Below are 18,089 nucleotides of genomic sequence, written 5' to 3' on the forward strand. Positions count from 1 at the left end.
ATTATGCCAGAGGCTTGGTCAGTCCTGTTCCCTTGGTTTTCATATGTTCCATCTCTCGAGACGTGATTGTTTCTTAGCTGAGATTTTATAGCCCGGTTTACTGTTTCTCTAGGAAAAGGTCTTGTGCTGACCGTGAAAAACTCCGGTCAAAAAACCCATAAAATGATGCTGAACCCAGTTGATGTTCCGAATCATATTGAATCCCGCTGCTTCCATTGCATCAAGAAATGGGAACCAGAGCTGATTGCTAACATAGAGGTACCATTTCTAGCCATCAAATGCTGTGATCTCATCGAATAGGATATGGTGCTGAGGATGTAGAAGTCTTACATGTGTGTTCAGCATTGTGCCACGAGCACGGTACATATAAAGGAGCAAGTCAAGCAATATCCTACATGTGTGTTCAGCATGGTGCCACGAGCACGGTACATATAAAGGAGCAAGCCAAGCAATATCCTACATGTGTGTAAAAAATAAAAAAAATCCGTTCTGTAATATTAGATAATACTTACTACATTTAAAAAAAAAAAACATGTTATTCAACTCTTAAAGCCATTTTTAATATACTGAGCAACCTTTGATTTCTATAGCAGGTTTTAACACACTTCCCCAGCAGTGCAAGATCTTTGTAACACTTTCCTGTTTGTGGTAATTTGTTGCCAATATGCCCAGTAGTTATAGCTGCAAACTGTAACAATAGATAATGTTACCGTAGTAATATAAGGATATATTGTAGCTGCTGAGTTACACTGACTGAAGGATTGATTGAAACGGAAAGGCAGCCATTTAGTGAACCCTGGGAAGCAGGATGTTTGCTGGTCTTTTACAGGAGAGCAAAAAGATCAGCAGCTTAAGTAATTAGTTTTCAATAAAGGTAATCAAAGGCCTCATATATTAAAACAAAAAGATATATATATATTCATTTTATTCATTGTAACATCGCCGGAAGAAGAGATCAGTGTATCTCGAAAGCTCGCACAAATAAAAGCATTTTGTTAGCCACAGAACGGTATCGTTTATTAATTTTTGATTTTATATATATATTTTTATATATATATATATATATATATTTATATATATATATATATATATATATATATATATATATATATATATATATTGTGCCGCTTGGATTGCATCTTTAACATACAGAAGTGTGGATACATGATGCGGTACAGGGGTTTGGACCTCCGTCTCATACAGATGGATGATGTAAGCCATACATGTTTGACTTCCATTACAGAGATGTGTCTCTCCTTCCTTCCTCCCCAGGACGTTATCACAATTAAGGACTCCCCGTACGGGACGCTAACGGTGCCTTTGCAGTCTCTTTCTGTCGGAAAGGAAGAGAAAGTGGAACTTTACGCATCGCCAGTGAGTGCTCACATCTTGTTATCTTTATCAGACCCAACCTGTGAGGTCTCGCAACGAGAGCGTTCCCGGGGATAAGAGCAACGAGAGCGTTCCCGGGGATAAGAGCAACGAGAGCGTTCCCGGGGATAAGAGCAACGAGAGCGTTCCCGGGGATAAGAGCAACGAGAGCGTTCCCGGGGATAAGAGCAACGAGAGCGTTCCCGGGGATAAGAGCAACGAGAGCGTTCCAGGGAATGAGTGTGTTCCCGGGAATAAGCGCAATGAGAGCGTTCCAGGGAATGAGAGTGTTCCCGGGGATAAGCGCAATGAGAGCGTTCCCGGGAATTAGAGCTTTCCAGGGGATAAGCGCAACGTAAAACAGATTCTAAATGAACATCTCGTATAATCCCGATATGATTTACACCTGGTGATCTTGTACAGTATGAGAGGGTTCGAGGTATTGTGGATACAGAATAGAAATGTAGGGGGGGTGTTTCGCCACCAACACTAATATGATATATAGTACATGTATCGTGTCTTCCATTCTCAATGTTGGTTCTTGGTGGAGATGTCTAAATGCAAAAGAAAGTTTGTTTTGCAGCTATGTCAAATGTAAGACGCTTGTTTCTTACAATAGATGCAGATTCTTAGCTTGGGAGGTTTACATAGACAATAAAAACAAGCCTCTTAGAGGGTGCTACGCTCTAAAGTGTGTTAGTGCCTGAATAGATAGAGTAAGCTAAAATAGGCATATCTAATAGACAATACTGCCTGCTTTGCGTGTACTTTTTGTACTCTTTGGTTCTGCCTCCTCTGCATTATCAGGAACCCCTCTCCTGACAATAGTTCAGCACCCATAGGGATAAGGTAGGTAATTCATCCCATTACTCAAAACCATCTTACTCTCTTCCCCACACAAAGCCCTCACTCCTTCCCTCTTTCCTCCCACACGCATCGAACATGTCCGCTGCTCAGTGGGTGGGTCCTGCACTTTCTGGAGATGAAGAGGCTTCTCTGGTTCTTCTGAGAGAGGTTTACAGTAAAACAAGGAAACGTTCTCTGTGAAATACATACATTACATACATTCTCCATCTTCTCGTCTCACCAATGAACATTCTTTAGATCTTTTAGCTCTGGGAAACGTAATTGTTTTTCCGTTAATTAATGTTGATGTTTAAGATTACAATACATTGTGTTGGAAAGAAAGAGGTCTCCGTATAGAGATAAGGGTTGTTCAGCCAACAATTCCTTCTTTATGTTGTTAAATTTGTTAGATCAGTGACATGGGATTATGTGACCATGTGAGCTTGACCATGTGAGCTGTTACCTGCTCTAGCTGCTTTAGATATTCTTACTTTGAATGTACTGTCTCTTTTTTGATACATTTTCATTCATGTGCTTGATACTTGACCAAGAAACATGTAACATTCAAGTACAGTACTTTCTAGAGCCATTATTTATTTATTTATAAAATGTGTTACCAGGAAGTAATACATTGAGAGTTACCTTTCGTTTTCAAGTATGTCCTGGACATAGAGAACAGGATATACATTATATACAAGACATTGCATGCACAGTCATAGATTATATATTTTATAGGCGTATGTAGCAGTTACAGACCAGATTCAAATGTGAGACAGCTTTAGTTTTGAAAGAACTTAGACTGGAGACTTAGTCTCCGGTAGATTGTTCTAGTTGTGAGGTGCACGGTAAGAGGAGGGGACGGATACTTTGCTGAACCTTGGGACCATGAACAGTCTTTTGGAGTCAGATGATAAGTTCTGCATGTGGTAGGGGTGAGGAGCTTGTTCAGATAGATGGGTAGTTTGCCCAGAAAGTATTTGAAGGCAAGACAGGAAAGATGAACTTTGTGCCTAGACTCAAGTGATGACCAATCTAGTTCTTTGAGCATTTCGCAGTGATCGGTGTTGTGGTTGCATTGGAGAACAAAACGGCATATTGAATTGTAGACGGTATCAAGTTTGCTATGGTGGGTTTGGGGTGCCAAGCCATATATTGTGTCCCCATAGTCTATCATTGGCATTAGTGTCTGCTGTGCGATGCGCTTTTTAACCAGCAGACTTAGGGAGGATTTGTTCCTGTAAAGTACACCTAGTTTGGCATAGGTTTTGAATGTCAGGGTATCAATGTGCATTCCAAATGTTAAATGGGAGTCAAACCATATGCCCAAGTATTTAAAACTAGTAACAGGAGTTAGAGTGGTGTTAGCGTTGGTTCTGATCTTGAGCTCAGTCATTGGAAGCTTTAGAAATTTAGCTTATGTCCCAAATACCATTGTTACAGTCTTGTCAGTGTTTAAAAACAGTTTGTTTTGAGAAATCCAATTTTCAAGTCTCAAAATGTCAGATTGAAGAACAGTATGTGTTCAAGGTCGGAGAGGTTAGGGCTGTGTGCATATAAGATTGTGTCATCTGCATACATGTGTATTGAAGCTTCCTTACAAGCTGTTGGAAGAACATTGATGAACACTGAGAAGAATAGGAGCCCCAGAACAGAGCCTTGTGGGACACCACAGGTGATATCCAAGGGGTTAGAGTTCGAGCCTGAGATGGACACATGTTGGGATGTACCTGATAGGTAGGACTGAAACCAGTTTAAAGCATGCTTCCCTATTCCTCAGCACTGGAGTTTGTTAAGCAAGATAACATGATCAACAGTATCAAAAGCCTTTGCAAAATCTAGGAATATTGCACCAGTGAGTTGTCCCTGTTCCATTCCACACTGGATTTCATTGCAAACTTTTAGCAGGTTAGTTACCGTGGAGTGTTTGGGGCGAAAGCCAGATTGGAATTGGCTAGGGAAATATGTCTTGCTATAGTAATCGCTTAATTGGGAGTGAACACATTTTTCCATGACTTTGGATAGTATTGGGAGAAGTGAGATTGGCCTGTAGTTTGAGACAGTGTTTTTGTCCCCACATTTGTAGATTGGGACAACTCTGGCAGTTTTCCATGTCTTGGGGATATGACCTGCAGACAGGATAGAGTTGACTAAGGAAGCAATTGCTTTGGCAATGGCTGGGGCACCAAGTCTTAGGAACTTAGTTTGCAGTAAGTTCATATTTTGGAAGGAAATACGGTCCTTTATAATGACAATGAGTAATTTCTGTAGTGCACGTCCTACTTCCTAAAGTACTTCCTACATATATTTAATGGTAACCCCAGCAACTGGAACCATTCCTTGTGAGCCGTGTTGCATTTTCCTGGTCTATTTCTAACTCACAGTAACAACCAGCAGATGAGTCCTTCCGCACAGCAGTTTCCATATTTAGATAGTGAGAACGAAATGAGTGGTGTGAAGGGGAGAAAACATCAGCTGTGATATAAGGGCTACAGTATTTCTTTTTGAACCAATAGTTCTTTATATTGTAGTTTAATTTGATGTCAAAGGCAACACGATAAACTAGTGTTTATCTAGTTCAATACGAGAGGGGCCAGAGATGCATTGTGGGAGGTCTGACATGCTGATGTTGATGGGATGCTTGATTGACTTCTCCATACAGTAGGTTACAGATTTAAGCAGGTGGTTGCAATGTTGTTTTACATAGAGTAGGGTGTGGAAATGAACTGCAGCCTTAACTGCAAGTAACCAGTCTAGCTGCTGACTTCAGGTGGAATTTAGCCTGTGTTACTTAATGATAGACCATGTGTTCTCTTAGCTTCCGCCAACAGTTCATATGGAGAAATCTAACCATGAATCCGCATTCCTCGCGTATTGCCGGGCTGATCAGTTAGTCACATGTATCTTCATTGTTTGTCTCACATAATTACTGTCATCTTTGATGACTGATGGGATTAATCTTCAATATTTAGTGGGTTTAATGAAGGTTTCCTATTGATCACGCGGTTTTATTTTGAAGTATTGGTATTAGTTATTTCATTCGCAAGGCACCAAAATCTTGGGAAAGTTGACCAGAGCACAGACAGTGAAGTAAAGTGTCTGATTCTCATAAGGTTATAATAGCTTGAGTACTGAATAAATGTAATTGACTGAGCATTATGTATCATGCTCCAAACGTGGTGTGTTATTGTTACAAAGGTGCCAAAGGAGACCCATAGAATAGACGGCCCCTAACTTCAATCAATAAATGCAATCTATATAACTTTTTATTGTTTTAGCGTTGTGTCAAAAATAAGGCTGAGTCCATGGTCAGCACTTAGGCGCCGAGGCGCGCTGACGCTTGTCAGTGAGCTCCTGCAGCCGCAATGAGAGCGGCTTTAGCAGGGGCTCGCGCACGCGTGCGGAGGCGTAGAACTTAATTTTTTTTTAATTTTGTCGCTCACGGGAGCGCAGGGCCGGTCACGTGAGCGGTTCGCCCAATGAGGGCGAACCAGCTCCGTGACATCACTGGCCCGCCCCCTGACACGCCCCCGGACGGCGCGCGAACTAAGGCCAGGGAAAGCACCCGCTTTCCCTCAGCGCGCCTCTGCACGGCTGGAGTCACCATGGACTCAGCCTAACGATTATACTACAGTATATGGAGATGCAGGAAACTTATTTAATACATGTGTGATTTTGGGATCGATTAGTTTCTGCTTTTCCTGGCATCATATTTTGCTCTGTATTGTTATTAACAGAATTGATACCTGTATCAAATGTCTTAAACTAGCAGAAGCACTTATTATAAATGGCACAGATGCTGAAAGCTCAGCCAGCCAAGAGATTCACAGAAGAGTACGGCTTGAAGGAGCCTCGAGTCATATATCCCGGTCTCCTGCCCCGTGAAAAAAGCTGTTTCACATTGTCCATCCCTGACCAATTATAATATATGATTAAGAAAATGATATACGGGGGGTGGGGGGGGGGGGCTGTGGATCCTACCCATACACATCTCAGACTGCTACTATGTTTCCAATCAACTTTGAGAGACTGGTTCCAGGCGTGTGCACTGACATTCTGTTTTTGTTGCTGCATCAACCTAAAACCGTTGTGTAGAGTGGACGTGACATGGTTACCAAACAGTTACAGTACATTGGGACCAGTTGAATAGCTTCTGTTTCTTTTTTTTTTTTTTACACTTCCCCTTCAAAGCATTCTGAGAATTTTCAGCCCTGTTTTTAAGTAAAGAAAATAGGATTACAAACACATTAAACAATTTGGCTTAATCTCTTGCTGCAGCCTGGCCCTAATGTAGCCGTTACATGGGCTGTCACCAAAAACATTTTTGTTCTGAATAAGTAATTTCCTCGCGCCTCTTGTCATAGGTCATGCGTTCTAAGCTTCCTGTTAATCCGGTGTAATGGAACAAGTATTTTATTAAAGGGTGACACAATGCTTCAAAATCGGCCGCATCAAAGCTTTGCAGAAGGACAAAAACACTTACCTTTTCCTGAATAGAACTAATAACAGAGCCCCGTGACCCGGCTTTCCTACCTGCCACTACCTGACAGGGTGCAGACAGTTTTAATTTCATCATAGGTAAAACAAAGTCAGTCATTTAATGAGTCAGTAGTGAGATGAAAAAACAACAACTACAGTATGTATCTCAATAATGTACAGTAATTGTACAACGATATTGCCAGCATGTTACATTACACTGCCCTCGTCTTGTTTAAAGGAGCAGCCCCTGCAATACCCAACATGTGTGTTTTTTTATTTTTTATAAATCAGTTCTCTAATAATACTACATTTTTTTTTCTTTTAATTCAACTCAATGCTATTTTTTATCAGTTTTAATATACTGAGCATCCTTTGATGTCTATAGCAGGTTTAGCCCACCTCCCCAGCAGTGCAAGATCTTTACATCGCTTTGCTGTTTGTGATCATCTGTTGCCTATGTTCCCAACAGTTTGAGCTGCAAACTGTAACAATAGTTATTGTTACTTTGTAATATAAGAATACATTGTAGCTGCCGAGTTGCACTGGATGAAGGATTGATTGAAACTGAAAGGCAGCCATTTAGTGAACCCCGGGAAGCAGGATTTGTGTTCATTGATCACGGGAGAATAAAACGATCAGCAGCTTAGGTCATTCGTTTTCCATAAAGATAATCAGAGGCTGCATATATTTGAAAAAAATAAATAAAAAATAAAAGATATGTATATTTTTAAAGTGCCGAGAAGACAGGCTCTGTAATGATTTGCAATCAGAAAAATGCATGATTTCCCAAGATGCAAATATAAAATGGTGTGCTTTTCAATTGGCCAACAACTGGTATTTGATTATTGAAAATTTAACAACTAGGTTGATACAAATTGCTGCTGCTTCCGCGGCCTCCTTCCACTCCCTTGGAATCAGGTATTATTTTTACATTTCTTTAAAATGGTAGTGTCATAGGAAATACTAATCGATACTTGTCAGTGAAAGCCAGCCAAAAGGCAGTGATTGGGCAAACTGAGCTGAAAACTGCGCACTTTGCAACATGTTGTGAAATCAGATATTTATAAAAAAAGAAATAGTTTTCTGAATGCTGCAGATCGATTGCTGGCATTGCCCAAAGTGCATGAAATAATCCAATAAAAAACCCTTTTCTACTGTTCGGGAGGGGAAGGGGTTAATTTGCGGACGCGCATAAAAGATCACCAAAAAAAAAACAACATTTTGTAAAGAGCCAACCAATCAAATTGTCTTACTTTGCAAATGTGATCATGCTTAAATACAAAAATTGGCTCTTTTTGCTTCTATGGAAATCAAGCAAATTTTCCTTTTAATTTGGGGAGAGCTTCAAGTCAATCAAGTGTTTGCTCAATCTGTGCTCCTGTCTCTTCCCGTGTCAGAGGGGAAGAGAATAGAGATGTGCCATGTGAAAGCTCAGGTTTAGCAAACGGTGACCACACAAAAGGGAGCAGACAGAGGAAATCAGAGGAGACTAAGCCCATCCCAAGTCTCCGCTCACTATGTTTGTGAACTAAATAACAATAAGTCACTGTTGTTGCACTTTTATATTAAGTCCTATCCATTACCCTTTCAATCAGGAGTGGCCAGCTCCAGTCCTCAAAGGCACCAACTGGTCAGGTCTTCAGGATGCTTCAGCACAGGTGGCTCAGAGCCACCTGTGCTGAAGCAGGGATATCCTGAATACCTGACCTGTTGGTGGCCCTGGAGGACTGGCGTTAGCCTCCCCTGCTGTAAATAAAATAATAGTGAGGAAATGTGATGGTACACAGTGCTATTTAATCCCAGCACGCTTCACCCATGGCACCGTTACGGATTTGGATAGGTTGATACTTTCAGGGTGACCTTAAAAAGCAAGAAAGTACCAAAGACAAAGCAGAGCTGGTGTTCTGTGATTCAAGGTATCCTGAGAACTAGGCTCCCGCCTATCACATAAGAGGTAGGTCACCCACCCACCACATCACCATACTGTAAGTCAGGGCCTCCGTTTACCAATTCCGCATCCAGGTGGGCCGACGCAGGCACCTCTGGCAAAGACGGGGATAGAGTAAAATGAATAACGGAGGTTAAACATATGCACGGTCGCTAACGTATTGACGTTCTGTGACGTTGGGGAAGCGTCATGAGGCCACCACGATGCCACTCAATAAGACAGGGGAGGCCAACGCCAGTCCTTATGCGCCACCAACAGATCAAGTTTTAAAGATATTCCTGCTTCGACACAGGTGGCTCAATCAGTGGCTCAGTTGTTGACTGAGCCACCTGTGCTGAGCAGGGATATGCTTAAAACATGACCTGTTGGTGGCCCTTGAGGACTGGGGTTGGGCGCTCCTGCAATAAGACATGAGTATGGTCACAAGACTGAGTAGGGACCGTGCCAGTCAGAGGTGTGTATGATGTACCTGTCGTCTTGAAATAAGAGTGATCCCCAGAACAACATTATGAGCATCAAAACATCATTGATATAGTGAGTAGACAGCTTTATCTTATTAGCAGTATCTGATTTAACACCTCCCCTGCAAGAAGGATGCAGCCCGTTCTCTCCGGCAGCATACAGGTTAAAGCAGCAGTGCTCACGTACTCTACTTAACCACAAGTGCCGGAGTAGGTGGCAGAAGCTGAAAGGTAATGTGTATGTTTGCAGTTAAAATGCATACTGGTACCTAGACTCCCCCGTAAAGTGTGGGTGAATGGCACATTCTGAGAGAGCTGTAGAGTGGGGAGACAAGGTGAGCCAATCAAATTGCTGTATGTCTGAACGTTCCATGCGGAGGGGGACCTGATGCGCGAAGGAACGTTTTTGAGCTTTGCTGAATGATAATTTCTGATCGGATATTGCAACACTCCGGAGACATAACAACCATGTAAAATTCATTACTAACACCTTATTTTCCTTGTAATCATGCTTGCTTTTCATGTGATTCTGAACTAAAACAAATGCATGTTTTTGATACTTCTGATCTCTTGATAGCTTTTACGGTGAATGTTTTGTTTCGTGTATGTTCTCACTTGGTGTCTTTGTAGTGCAACGCTTTACATCAGGGGGGCTCAACCCCAGTCCTCAAGCCCCCTCCATCCCCCAACAGGTCAGGTTTTCAGGATATCCCAGCTTCAGCAGAGGTTGCTCAATTCTCTGATTGAGCCATCTGTGCTTAAACAGGGACTGATTGAGCCACCTATGCTGAAGCAGGTATATCCTAAAAACCTGGCCTCTTGGGTGGGGGGGGCTTGAGGACTGGCATTGAGCACCCCTACTCTGCATTGAAAGAATGGTGGCTGTTAACCACTATACCTCCAGAGCAAAAGTGATTAAAATACATTTTATAAAGCTCTTTGAAATGGCAATTTAGATTTAGGGGCAGGGAATCTTCCCACGTGAAAATATACATTCTGCACTATGTAATAGTAAAACAAAAAAAAGCCAAAATTCACATCCCCAAAAAGTTCTTACTGACAAAGTCCCAAATCAGTTTACATAAGAGTTTTGTGTGGAGTTTCTGTAATACCTTTATACAAAGTGTCCTATATTGTTTAGTTTACGGTGTGTATTTCTTGGAACGGGTGATAGACACTAGCACACATATATGGCTAATATGCATTCATAACATGGCTCATTACTTGAGCCCCAAGCAGCTCCAGTCCGTGCCGTGTTCTGCTGGCATCCAATGGAACAGATGTCTAGTATTAAAGACCAGTAGCAAAGGGGCTATGGTGCGTAGTATAGCACAGTGTTCTTTAGTAGCAATAATAATTTCATCTAATTTATGTAAATAACTACTTTCAGTCCCACAGCCTAACAATTATACTACAGGTACATGAGTCCACCTCTGGGGTGGAATCTGAGAAAGGAACACATTATTATTACTGACACTGAGCTGTTACACAGAAGTTAAATGGTTTACCCAATGTCACACAAAGTGCTTATCGTCACCCTGCTTCTGTGTTCAATACCTGAACTACTACACCGCACTGTACTTCCCCCCACTTATGTATTTCTGTTGTTTCATAAATACGTTTGTATCATACATATCAAAGGCTTATATCAGTTTGTCTATTGGTTCTGTAAACAACTTTGCTCATTTAGAAGTGTGTAGTCATACACTATGTTTTTATTTATTCACGTTAAAATGCTGCTCTGCACATCTTTCATCAACTTCCTCATGCGTCACCATTAGTCATTAGTAATAGTTATTTGTCAGCTCAGCAATAAGTAGAACTATTAGCCAATGAATAGGTGATGCCCTTATTTACGACCTGTTCAAAAACATTTATTTCAATGCACTTAAGGTAGATATACTGAGGTTTGCACACACGCAACGATACAAATAGAGCCATGGATGCTTATATATTGTTATGTACTGCTGACATTGTGAGCCTGTGCTTTGTTTGTATGGGTGCTATGACCCTGTATGTTTCACACCTGAGAAGGTAAGTGGGTGTGTAGTCTAAACCCTAGGGTTATAACACCAGTTGTCTTATAGGCCTCTACTTCGTATGGTAAGAATACATTAATGCACAGTTAGTGTTTTAAAGTGAGTCCATGTGAGTGTAGAATAATGCATTATTAATTGTGTTAATGGCTTTGCACTGTGTTGAGTAGTGGGCTCATACTGTAGTAAGCTGAAATGGGCATTACAGCCTTGTAATCGGAATCAGTTTTACAACATTGGGTGACTAAGCTGCTGTAGGTTCCTCTCCATCTAGTTTAGAATCAGGTGCGTTGTCCTTTTGTTTTAGTTCTTTTTTTACCTGTCCCTTTAGCCTAGAAGATCCTCTGCATCATCAGCCTTACACCCATCTCGGACAGAAGTGATCTCTAGCTGCTGGACAGTCCTGAGCAAGGGAGCTCGAAGAAACCTCACGCTCTGGAGGCATAAGGTTAGTCCGTGCCAGCTCCCTGTGGATAAGTTATTTTCCAGTGCTCATGGAAGCTCACTGCCCTTCTCCCTAATAGCACAACCCAGACTGCATCAACCCAACATCCTTTATAGACTAACAAAACAGAGTTTGTCACTTCCATCCTAAACCACTAATGCAGTTACAGGAGTTAGAGAATTGCAAGCACCTGTCTTCTCTAAATCTGTTTAACCAACAAAGTAACATCTTTGCAGCCAAAAAGACCTTGTTAAAAGGTTGCAAAACAATTTTTTAAAATTATTTAAGTAGGCAGGACAGCTGTTGAATAATGAAGCATAAGGTAGCATACAGTACCTACAGAGGTCACGTCTCAGACCCCTTTAGCGGTGGAGGAGTTAAGGATGACTTGTAGTCTTCGACCTTGTGGTATCAACGAGGATTTTCAACCTGTCATCAACCTAATAATTTGCTGTTGGATTTGTGAGCATTGTTTCCACATATGCTGGTTCACAAGCAGCAACACCCATCCCCTTCCCAAAAATTATTTATATATACCTTAACTGTAGTGTTTCCCGAAGGAGGGCTGCCAAGGTCTTACAACCAGGACCCATCAGAAAATACACCAATTTAAGAACATAATTAACTTTATTATTAGTTCTAGTATTTATTATTGCTAATTGTCTATTCTAGATAGTGATTGCCAAGTAACCACAAAAACAGGAACAGTTTGTTCTTCTGCCTTGGCTTTCTGGCTAAGCTTTATCCATAAAATTTTCTGTGCTGGGTGATCCCGTACGTAAGCCTAGGGGTGTTGTACTCCAAGAGACTCTTCAATTACATTAACTAGGGGGGAGAAACAGTAAGGAGGGCTGTGAGGAGACAGCTTCCTTTACCTAGTCACTGAGAAGTGCGGTTCAGCATTAGTGGGTTTAAGAAAACAGAAATCATAAAACCAAAGTGTTAGAAGTTCATACACAGAGGATTCCTGCTGCTTCCCAGTAGATCTTACATTCAAACGCGATGTATCTTGGCCCCTCTTCAGTATGCAGGGAAGCTGCTTCCTAACGTAGGTGAAGATTTTAGGTCCGTTCAAATGAATGGAACTAAACATCACAGTATCCACTTAGAATAGCCGGAGATAGAAAGGGCTCTGCTAGGACTCAAATGATGTAGAGGTGCAGTATCCCAAACTGTACCTCCCCCAGAAAAATGCATGAATATATATATATATGTATTTAGGGTCACCAACTTTTCCCCAGACTCTTCTTCTTTACTAATTCCCATGAGCATTGGAAAAAAAGTGGACAGGGGGTGCATGGACTTCCCTGTGTTTCTGTGCAGTACGAACCCTTTAGCTGCCAATGGTGTCTGCAATGCATTGCAAGCCCCGCCTTAGCAACCCAGAGGTTAAGGCGTTTGGGTGCTAATGTCAGTTCTGTGTGTTGCAGGCCTCTTTGACAGTAAGGGGTGGAGGGGTGGGGGCTCGGGGGTGGGTGTGGGGGGGGGGTGGGGGTTGTAATGGAAGTGGTATTCATTGTAAGTACTGTAATCTTACAAGACTTTGTGTCACAGATCGTGTACAAAGTGAAACAGGAAGTCGCAGGTAAATAACCTAAGTATGGTCTGATATTGTGCATAACAGTGAAACCAGGGGGACTGTTGTATGGATAAGTATTAATTATTAATGCCACTAAATGACTGTATATTTTGTCTTTTAATGTGGGTCATTGACTGTTCCATTCTATCTTACAGATGCGATGTCTGCTGTTGGCCACATCAACTCTAACATTCACACTATATATTTTGGAAATGTAACTCTATAAATCACAGCACAAGTTTAAGTAAAGGTGACGTTTTCACACCTTCTTTAAAAGGGGCCTTATCACAAGTTAAAGCAAATGCATGTTTTTAATGCAATCCACATGCAAGGAGCAATGTCTTTCTTGTATACTAGAACAGCCTCCCATAGACTTTGTCAGAATGTTGCCCCTTTTATTGACAAAGTATGTGAAAAGGGCTTATATTACTGGAGCTTTTTCTATGATATATTAAACTTAAAGAAAAGAGAAACCTTCATTTCAATAATTTGTGTGTGTGTGTGGAGTAGACATTGATGTAGCCAGGGGTAGTGATATCAGCAGAACATTTGCCAACATGCAGTAAACAGTGCATCTTCATTGTTTGCTCTGGACTGATGCGCGGGTCAGCATCTAAAGTAACTAAATGTATTTAACGTGTTTAAGCCTCCTCATCTCTTCTGTGCTTTGTTCTTAGGCCAAGCCCTTGGAGTTGAAGCTCTCAGCAAAAGACTGGTAAATTATTTAATCTTTGTGCCACATAATGTTAAAATACATATAACCCTTGCACCTCTTCCTTTGCAGTATCTGTCTGTGTGTACGTGTGGCAGTATATAAACAAATATATATATTTCTCGTCCCCCGTGATCGTACATACAATGGGGTTTCTGCCCCTCCTCCTGCATTGTGGGACTACATTTGCCGAGCTAGAAAGACTTCTCCCATCTCAGAGCACCAGTCTGTTTTTCCTACCTGCGTGTGTTAATCCTTCTCGTACAGGAAATGGTCTGCCGTAGAAAGCTCGCTCCCAACAAATGTTCTGGAGATCAGAGCAATCTTCAGGGCAATAATCAACTGCTCTACTCTTCAAGGAGAAGCTCTCCCAGTCATTTCAGACAACGCCACTGCAGTGGCTTACCTGAATAAACGCGGAGGCACGCAAAGTTTGTAAGCATTTAAGGAAGTTTCAAAGATTCTGTCTTGGGCACAAAATTCAGTCCTGCATATAAATGCATATCACAGGGGAATCAAATCTATCTGTGGACTTCTTAAGTCGTCACAGGATCCACGCAGTAGAGTGGCCTCTGAATTCAGTGTTCAATCAAGTGACCTCCAGATGGGGGATTCCGATAATAGACCTTATGGCTACATCAGAAAATGCAAAACTCCAAGTTTCTTGTTCCCGGAATATCGACCAAAGGGCAAACTTTACAGAAGCGTTGTTGATGCAGTGGAATTTTCCACTAGTATACATGTTTTCTCTGCCCATGGTTCAGAGAGTTCTGACAAAAATCAGGAAAAAGGAAGTAGAGGCTATTGTCATAGCCCCATTCTGGCCACAAAAGCCATGGTTTGCGGACCTACAGTACTAAAGATGTCCATAGAGACTCCCTGGGAGCTGCCACTCCTACCGGATCTTCTCACACAGGGTCAAATAAGGGCAGCATTCCTTGCCTTGACGGCATGGAGATTGAGAGGCTGTATTTAAAGAGCAGGGGTTTGGCGGACCAAGTTGTCTAGACTTTGCTGTGCGCCTGGAAGCAATCCACGTCCAAAATATACCATTGGGTATGGAATGTCTTTTCCAGGGGGTGTATTACACAAGACTTTGATTCGATAAAGGCCAGATCTCCTCATGTACTGGATTTTTTTGCAGAGTGGATATGATAAAGGCCTTGATTTTAAGAGAATGGAGGCTAAGTTACAGCCTTAGGAGTGTTCCGTGATACATCTTTAGCTAACAAAAAGGATATATCCTGTTTTCTTAAAGCAGTGGATAAGCTTAGGCTTTGAATTCATCCTCTAGTTCCGGCTTGGGATTGAAATATTATTGTGCAAACATTATCTGCTGCTTGTTTTGAACCATTGCTTCAACTTTCAGATAAATGACTGACTCTTAAGGCAGGATTCCTTGCAGTTTTTACTTCAGCCAGCAGAACTCTGGGAATTACAGGCTTTATCTTGTACAGCACAGCATGTTAGACTTCATCAGGGTACGATTGTTTTGTGGCCTGTACCTCAGTTCTTTCCTAAAGAAATCTCTGCCTTTCATATGAATTGTTCCTTCATTTTGTCCAAATCCCAAGTGTAAAAAGGAGGAGCATTTGCGTTGCTTAGATGTAATGAGAGTCTTATCTCATTATGTTGTTAAGTTGGAGCATTATTGAAAATCAGATTGATTATTTGTTTTGTTTTCAGGAAACAGAAGAGGCTCTTCTGCCTCTATATCTTCCATCGCTAGTTGGATCAAACTATGCGTCCAGGAGGCTTCTTAGCTGAAACATCTGGAGTGTCCATTAATAATCAAGGCTCATCCTACTAGAGCAATAGCTACGTCATGGGCCAACAGTCCCCTTGCCTGAGCAGATGAAATATACAAAGCTGCTACATGGTCTTTGCAGTATACGTTCATTAATCATTATACATTAGGTGTGTCGGCCTCAGAGGAGGCTAGATTTGTAAGAAAGGTTTTACAAGCCATCATTCCAGACTCCTTTTTTTCCCATTATTTATCTTTCTCTGAGTCCCCCTGTGACAGTACACAGACTTTTTCCGTTCCAAAGCGTTATTTATGAATATTATTTGTGCTTTATGGTTAATAGAGTTTGTGGAAAGTCTCTGCAGCTTAGGTAAACACATGAGAAAGATAAATAACAGTAAGAAATGTATACCTATATTATATATATCCTTGCCCACAAATCCTTACCTCACTGCCTCCAAGGTGGCATCGGGTGTTCAAGAAGATGTACAGTGTCACCTGTGCTTGTAGGTTCAACCATACTATGAAAGCTTGAAGAATATACCCAGCTAAGGTGGGAAAGGTATATACCAACATGCAAGATGAGGACGTTGTATACTGCACTTGAATTCAGTTGGAGTATACATGGTCCTCCTCTTTTCTTGTTGACTCTGTGACTCTTGCTGATTTAATTAATTGACACTACAGTTTATATTATCTGCACATTCTTTTGATTTTCAGTAGGTTGTGATTCTATTTTTGGGTCTGTTTTTTTGACACGGGGAATAGGGAAGTACCTTTGGTCTGTGGGACCTTAGGGAACGGGCCTGACGAAGGGGTCTTTACCCCGAAACGTTGCCCCCTATTTTCCCTTTCTCCCCCTCCCCATACCTCCCCCTGTGTGGTTATTCCATTGTCTCTTGTTTCCCTTCCCCTGTGTTTTTTTCCCCTTGCATTTGTGCTTTCAGGATCACGTGATACTTTTTTTTTGTGTATGGCATGGTTCCATTATTATAGTCTTGTGCTTCTATCATAAAATGTTGGACTTGGCATATTCCCATCTCTGTATTTACTGGCATCAGCGAGTGCTGGGAACCACCTTGTTCTTTGATATTGTTTGGAGATATTAGGGTACTCCCTGTTCCCTTGAGCACCCTGTGGCTATTATCATTTCCTTGTATTTTCTGAGTGCTGTCTATCTCTTTATTCTGTTGTATAAACTCTTTACATTCTGTTTGAAGAAAAGGAAATGTCTATAACAATGGAGTAATGCCACACTGTAGTTATCCTCATCCACAAGAACGGAGACAAGATTACAGGATTTTTACGAAGATATGCACTAATTGGCTGCAACAGACTTTGCCCAGCCTAGAGAACAAGTGGGATTTTGCAGTGGATACAACACAATAGACCACATCAAAGTTGTACAAGAAGTGATTTCCTGAAGTAATGAGTGTTACCTACCACTCATTTTAGGATTCGTAGCTTATGAAAAAGCATTTGATTCTGTGTACACCCTCACCGGTTTTAAAGGCATTAAGAAGACAAACCGTTGAAGCATATATTGATACTATAAGGAACATTTACGACAATGCCACTTAAACCCGTTAGATTACATGAAGATACAAGCAAGGTAAGAAAGGATCAGCAAGGGAGTGCAACATGTAGACTGTCACCAACGCATTTTACAGCAACATTTGAAGTGTTCAGGAGATTCAATTGGGAAGACAAGGTAATCAAAATCAACCGTGAATACTTGTCACCTACAATTTGCAGATGACATTGTTATTTTTGCCACAAGTCTAGATGTTCAACAAATGTGTCAGCTCCATAAAGATCTAAATAAATGGATTTGAACTACAAGAAGTGGAAGACTGTCCACCTTGGCCAGCATGTACCAAACGATGGGAACCTTTGGAATGAAGACATGAAAATGGGTGGGCTGGACATGTCGCAAGAAGGAATCAGATTTATATACATGCCATGTCAAATAACCAACTGGAAAAATAGGGACACGCCTTAAAGGTTGCAGAGTTTTTCTTTTCTCTGTAGGCGTTGGGAAGAGAAAGTAGCAATGTGCAATGAGGATCCACTACTGTCATTTTTGAGATGTCGCTGATATTCTCGGACTGTGGAAGGAACTTTGGAGGAGTATGTAGACATACTCAGAGTTACTTTATATTGCAGCAGGTTAATTGCTCAAGGTGGTTCCTAAATACGCAAAGCTGCTTCAAATAACTCTCTATATAACTATGAATGTGTCAGCAATACAACATGTATGCTATATCTATCATCGTGGCACCCAAGTCAAAGAAACACCCATAGACAAAAAAAAAAAGGACCATATGAAATATTTCTTAAGACAAACACGGCCCCCCCAGGGAGCCAGTATATACATTATTTATCTTATCTATGTTCATTTATAAATGTTTTACAAGAAAGTAATACTGTACATTGAGAGTTACGTCTCATCACTTGCAGCAGGAGTG

At 41.3% G+C, this 18,089-nt stretch overlaps 1 protein-coding gene across 1 annotated transcript in view; it reads left to right on the forward strand.

Moving 5' to 3' along the window:
• The window catches only part of LOC142502800 (cytosolic phospholipase A2 delta-like), a 53,115-nt gene that overhangs the window by 20,931 nt on the left and 14,095 nt on the right, over nucleotides 1-18,089 (forward strand). The window contains exons 8-10 of the mRNA XM_075614321.1: nucleotides 113-258; nucleotides 1,273-1,374; nucleotides 13,840-13,877. Of these exons, the coding sequence (XP_075470436.1) occupies nucleotides 113-258; nucleotides 1,273-1,374; nucleotides 13,840-13,877 (286 nt within the window). The remainder of the gene's footprint in view (nucleotides 1-112; nucleotides 259-1,272; nucleotides 1,375-13,839; nucleotides 13,878-18,089) is intronic.

Source organism: Ascaphus truei, chromosome 9, assembly GCF_040206685.1.
Source record: "Ascaphus truei isolate aAscTru1 chromosome 9, aAscTru1.hap1, whole genome shotgun sequence".
Classification (NCBI taxonomy): Eukaryota; Metazoa; Chordata; class Amphibia; order Anura; family Ascaphidae; genus Ascaphus; species Ascaphus truei.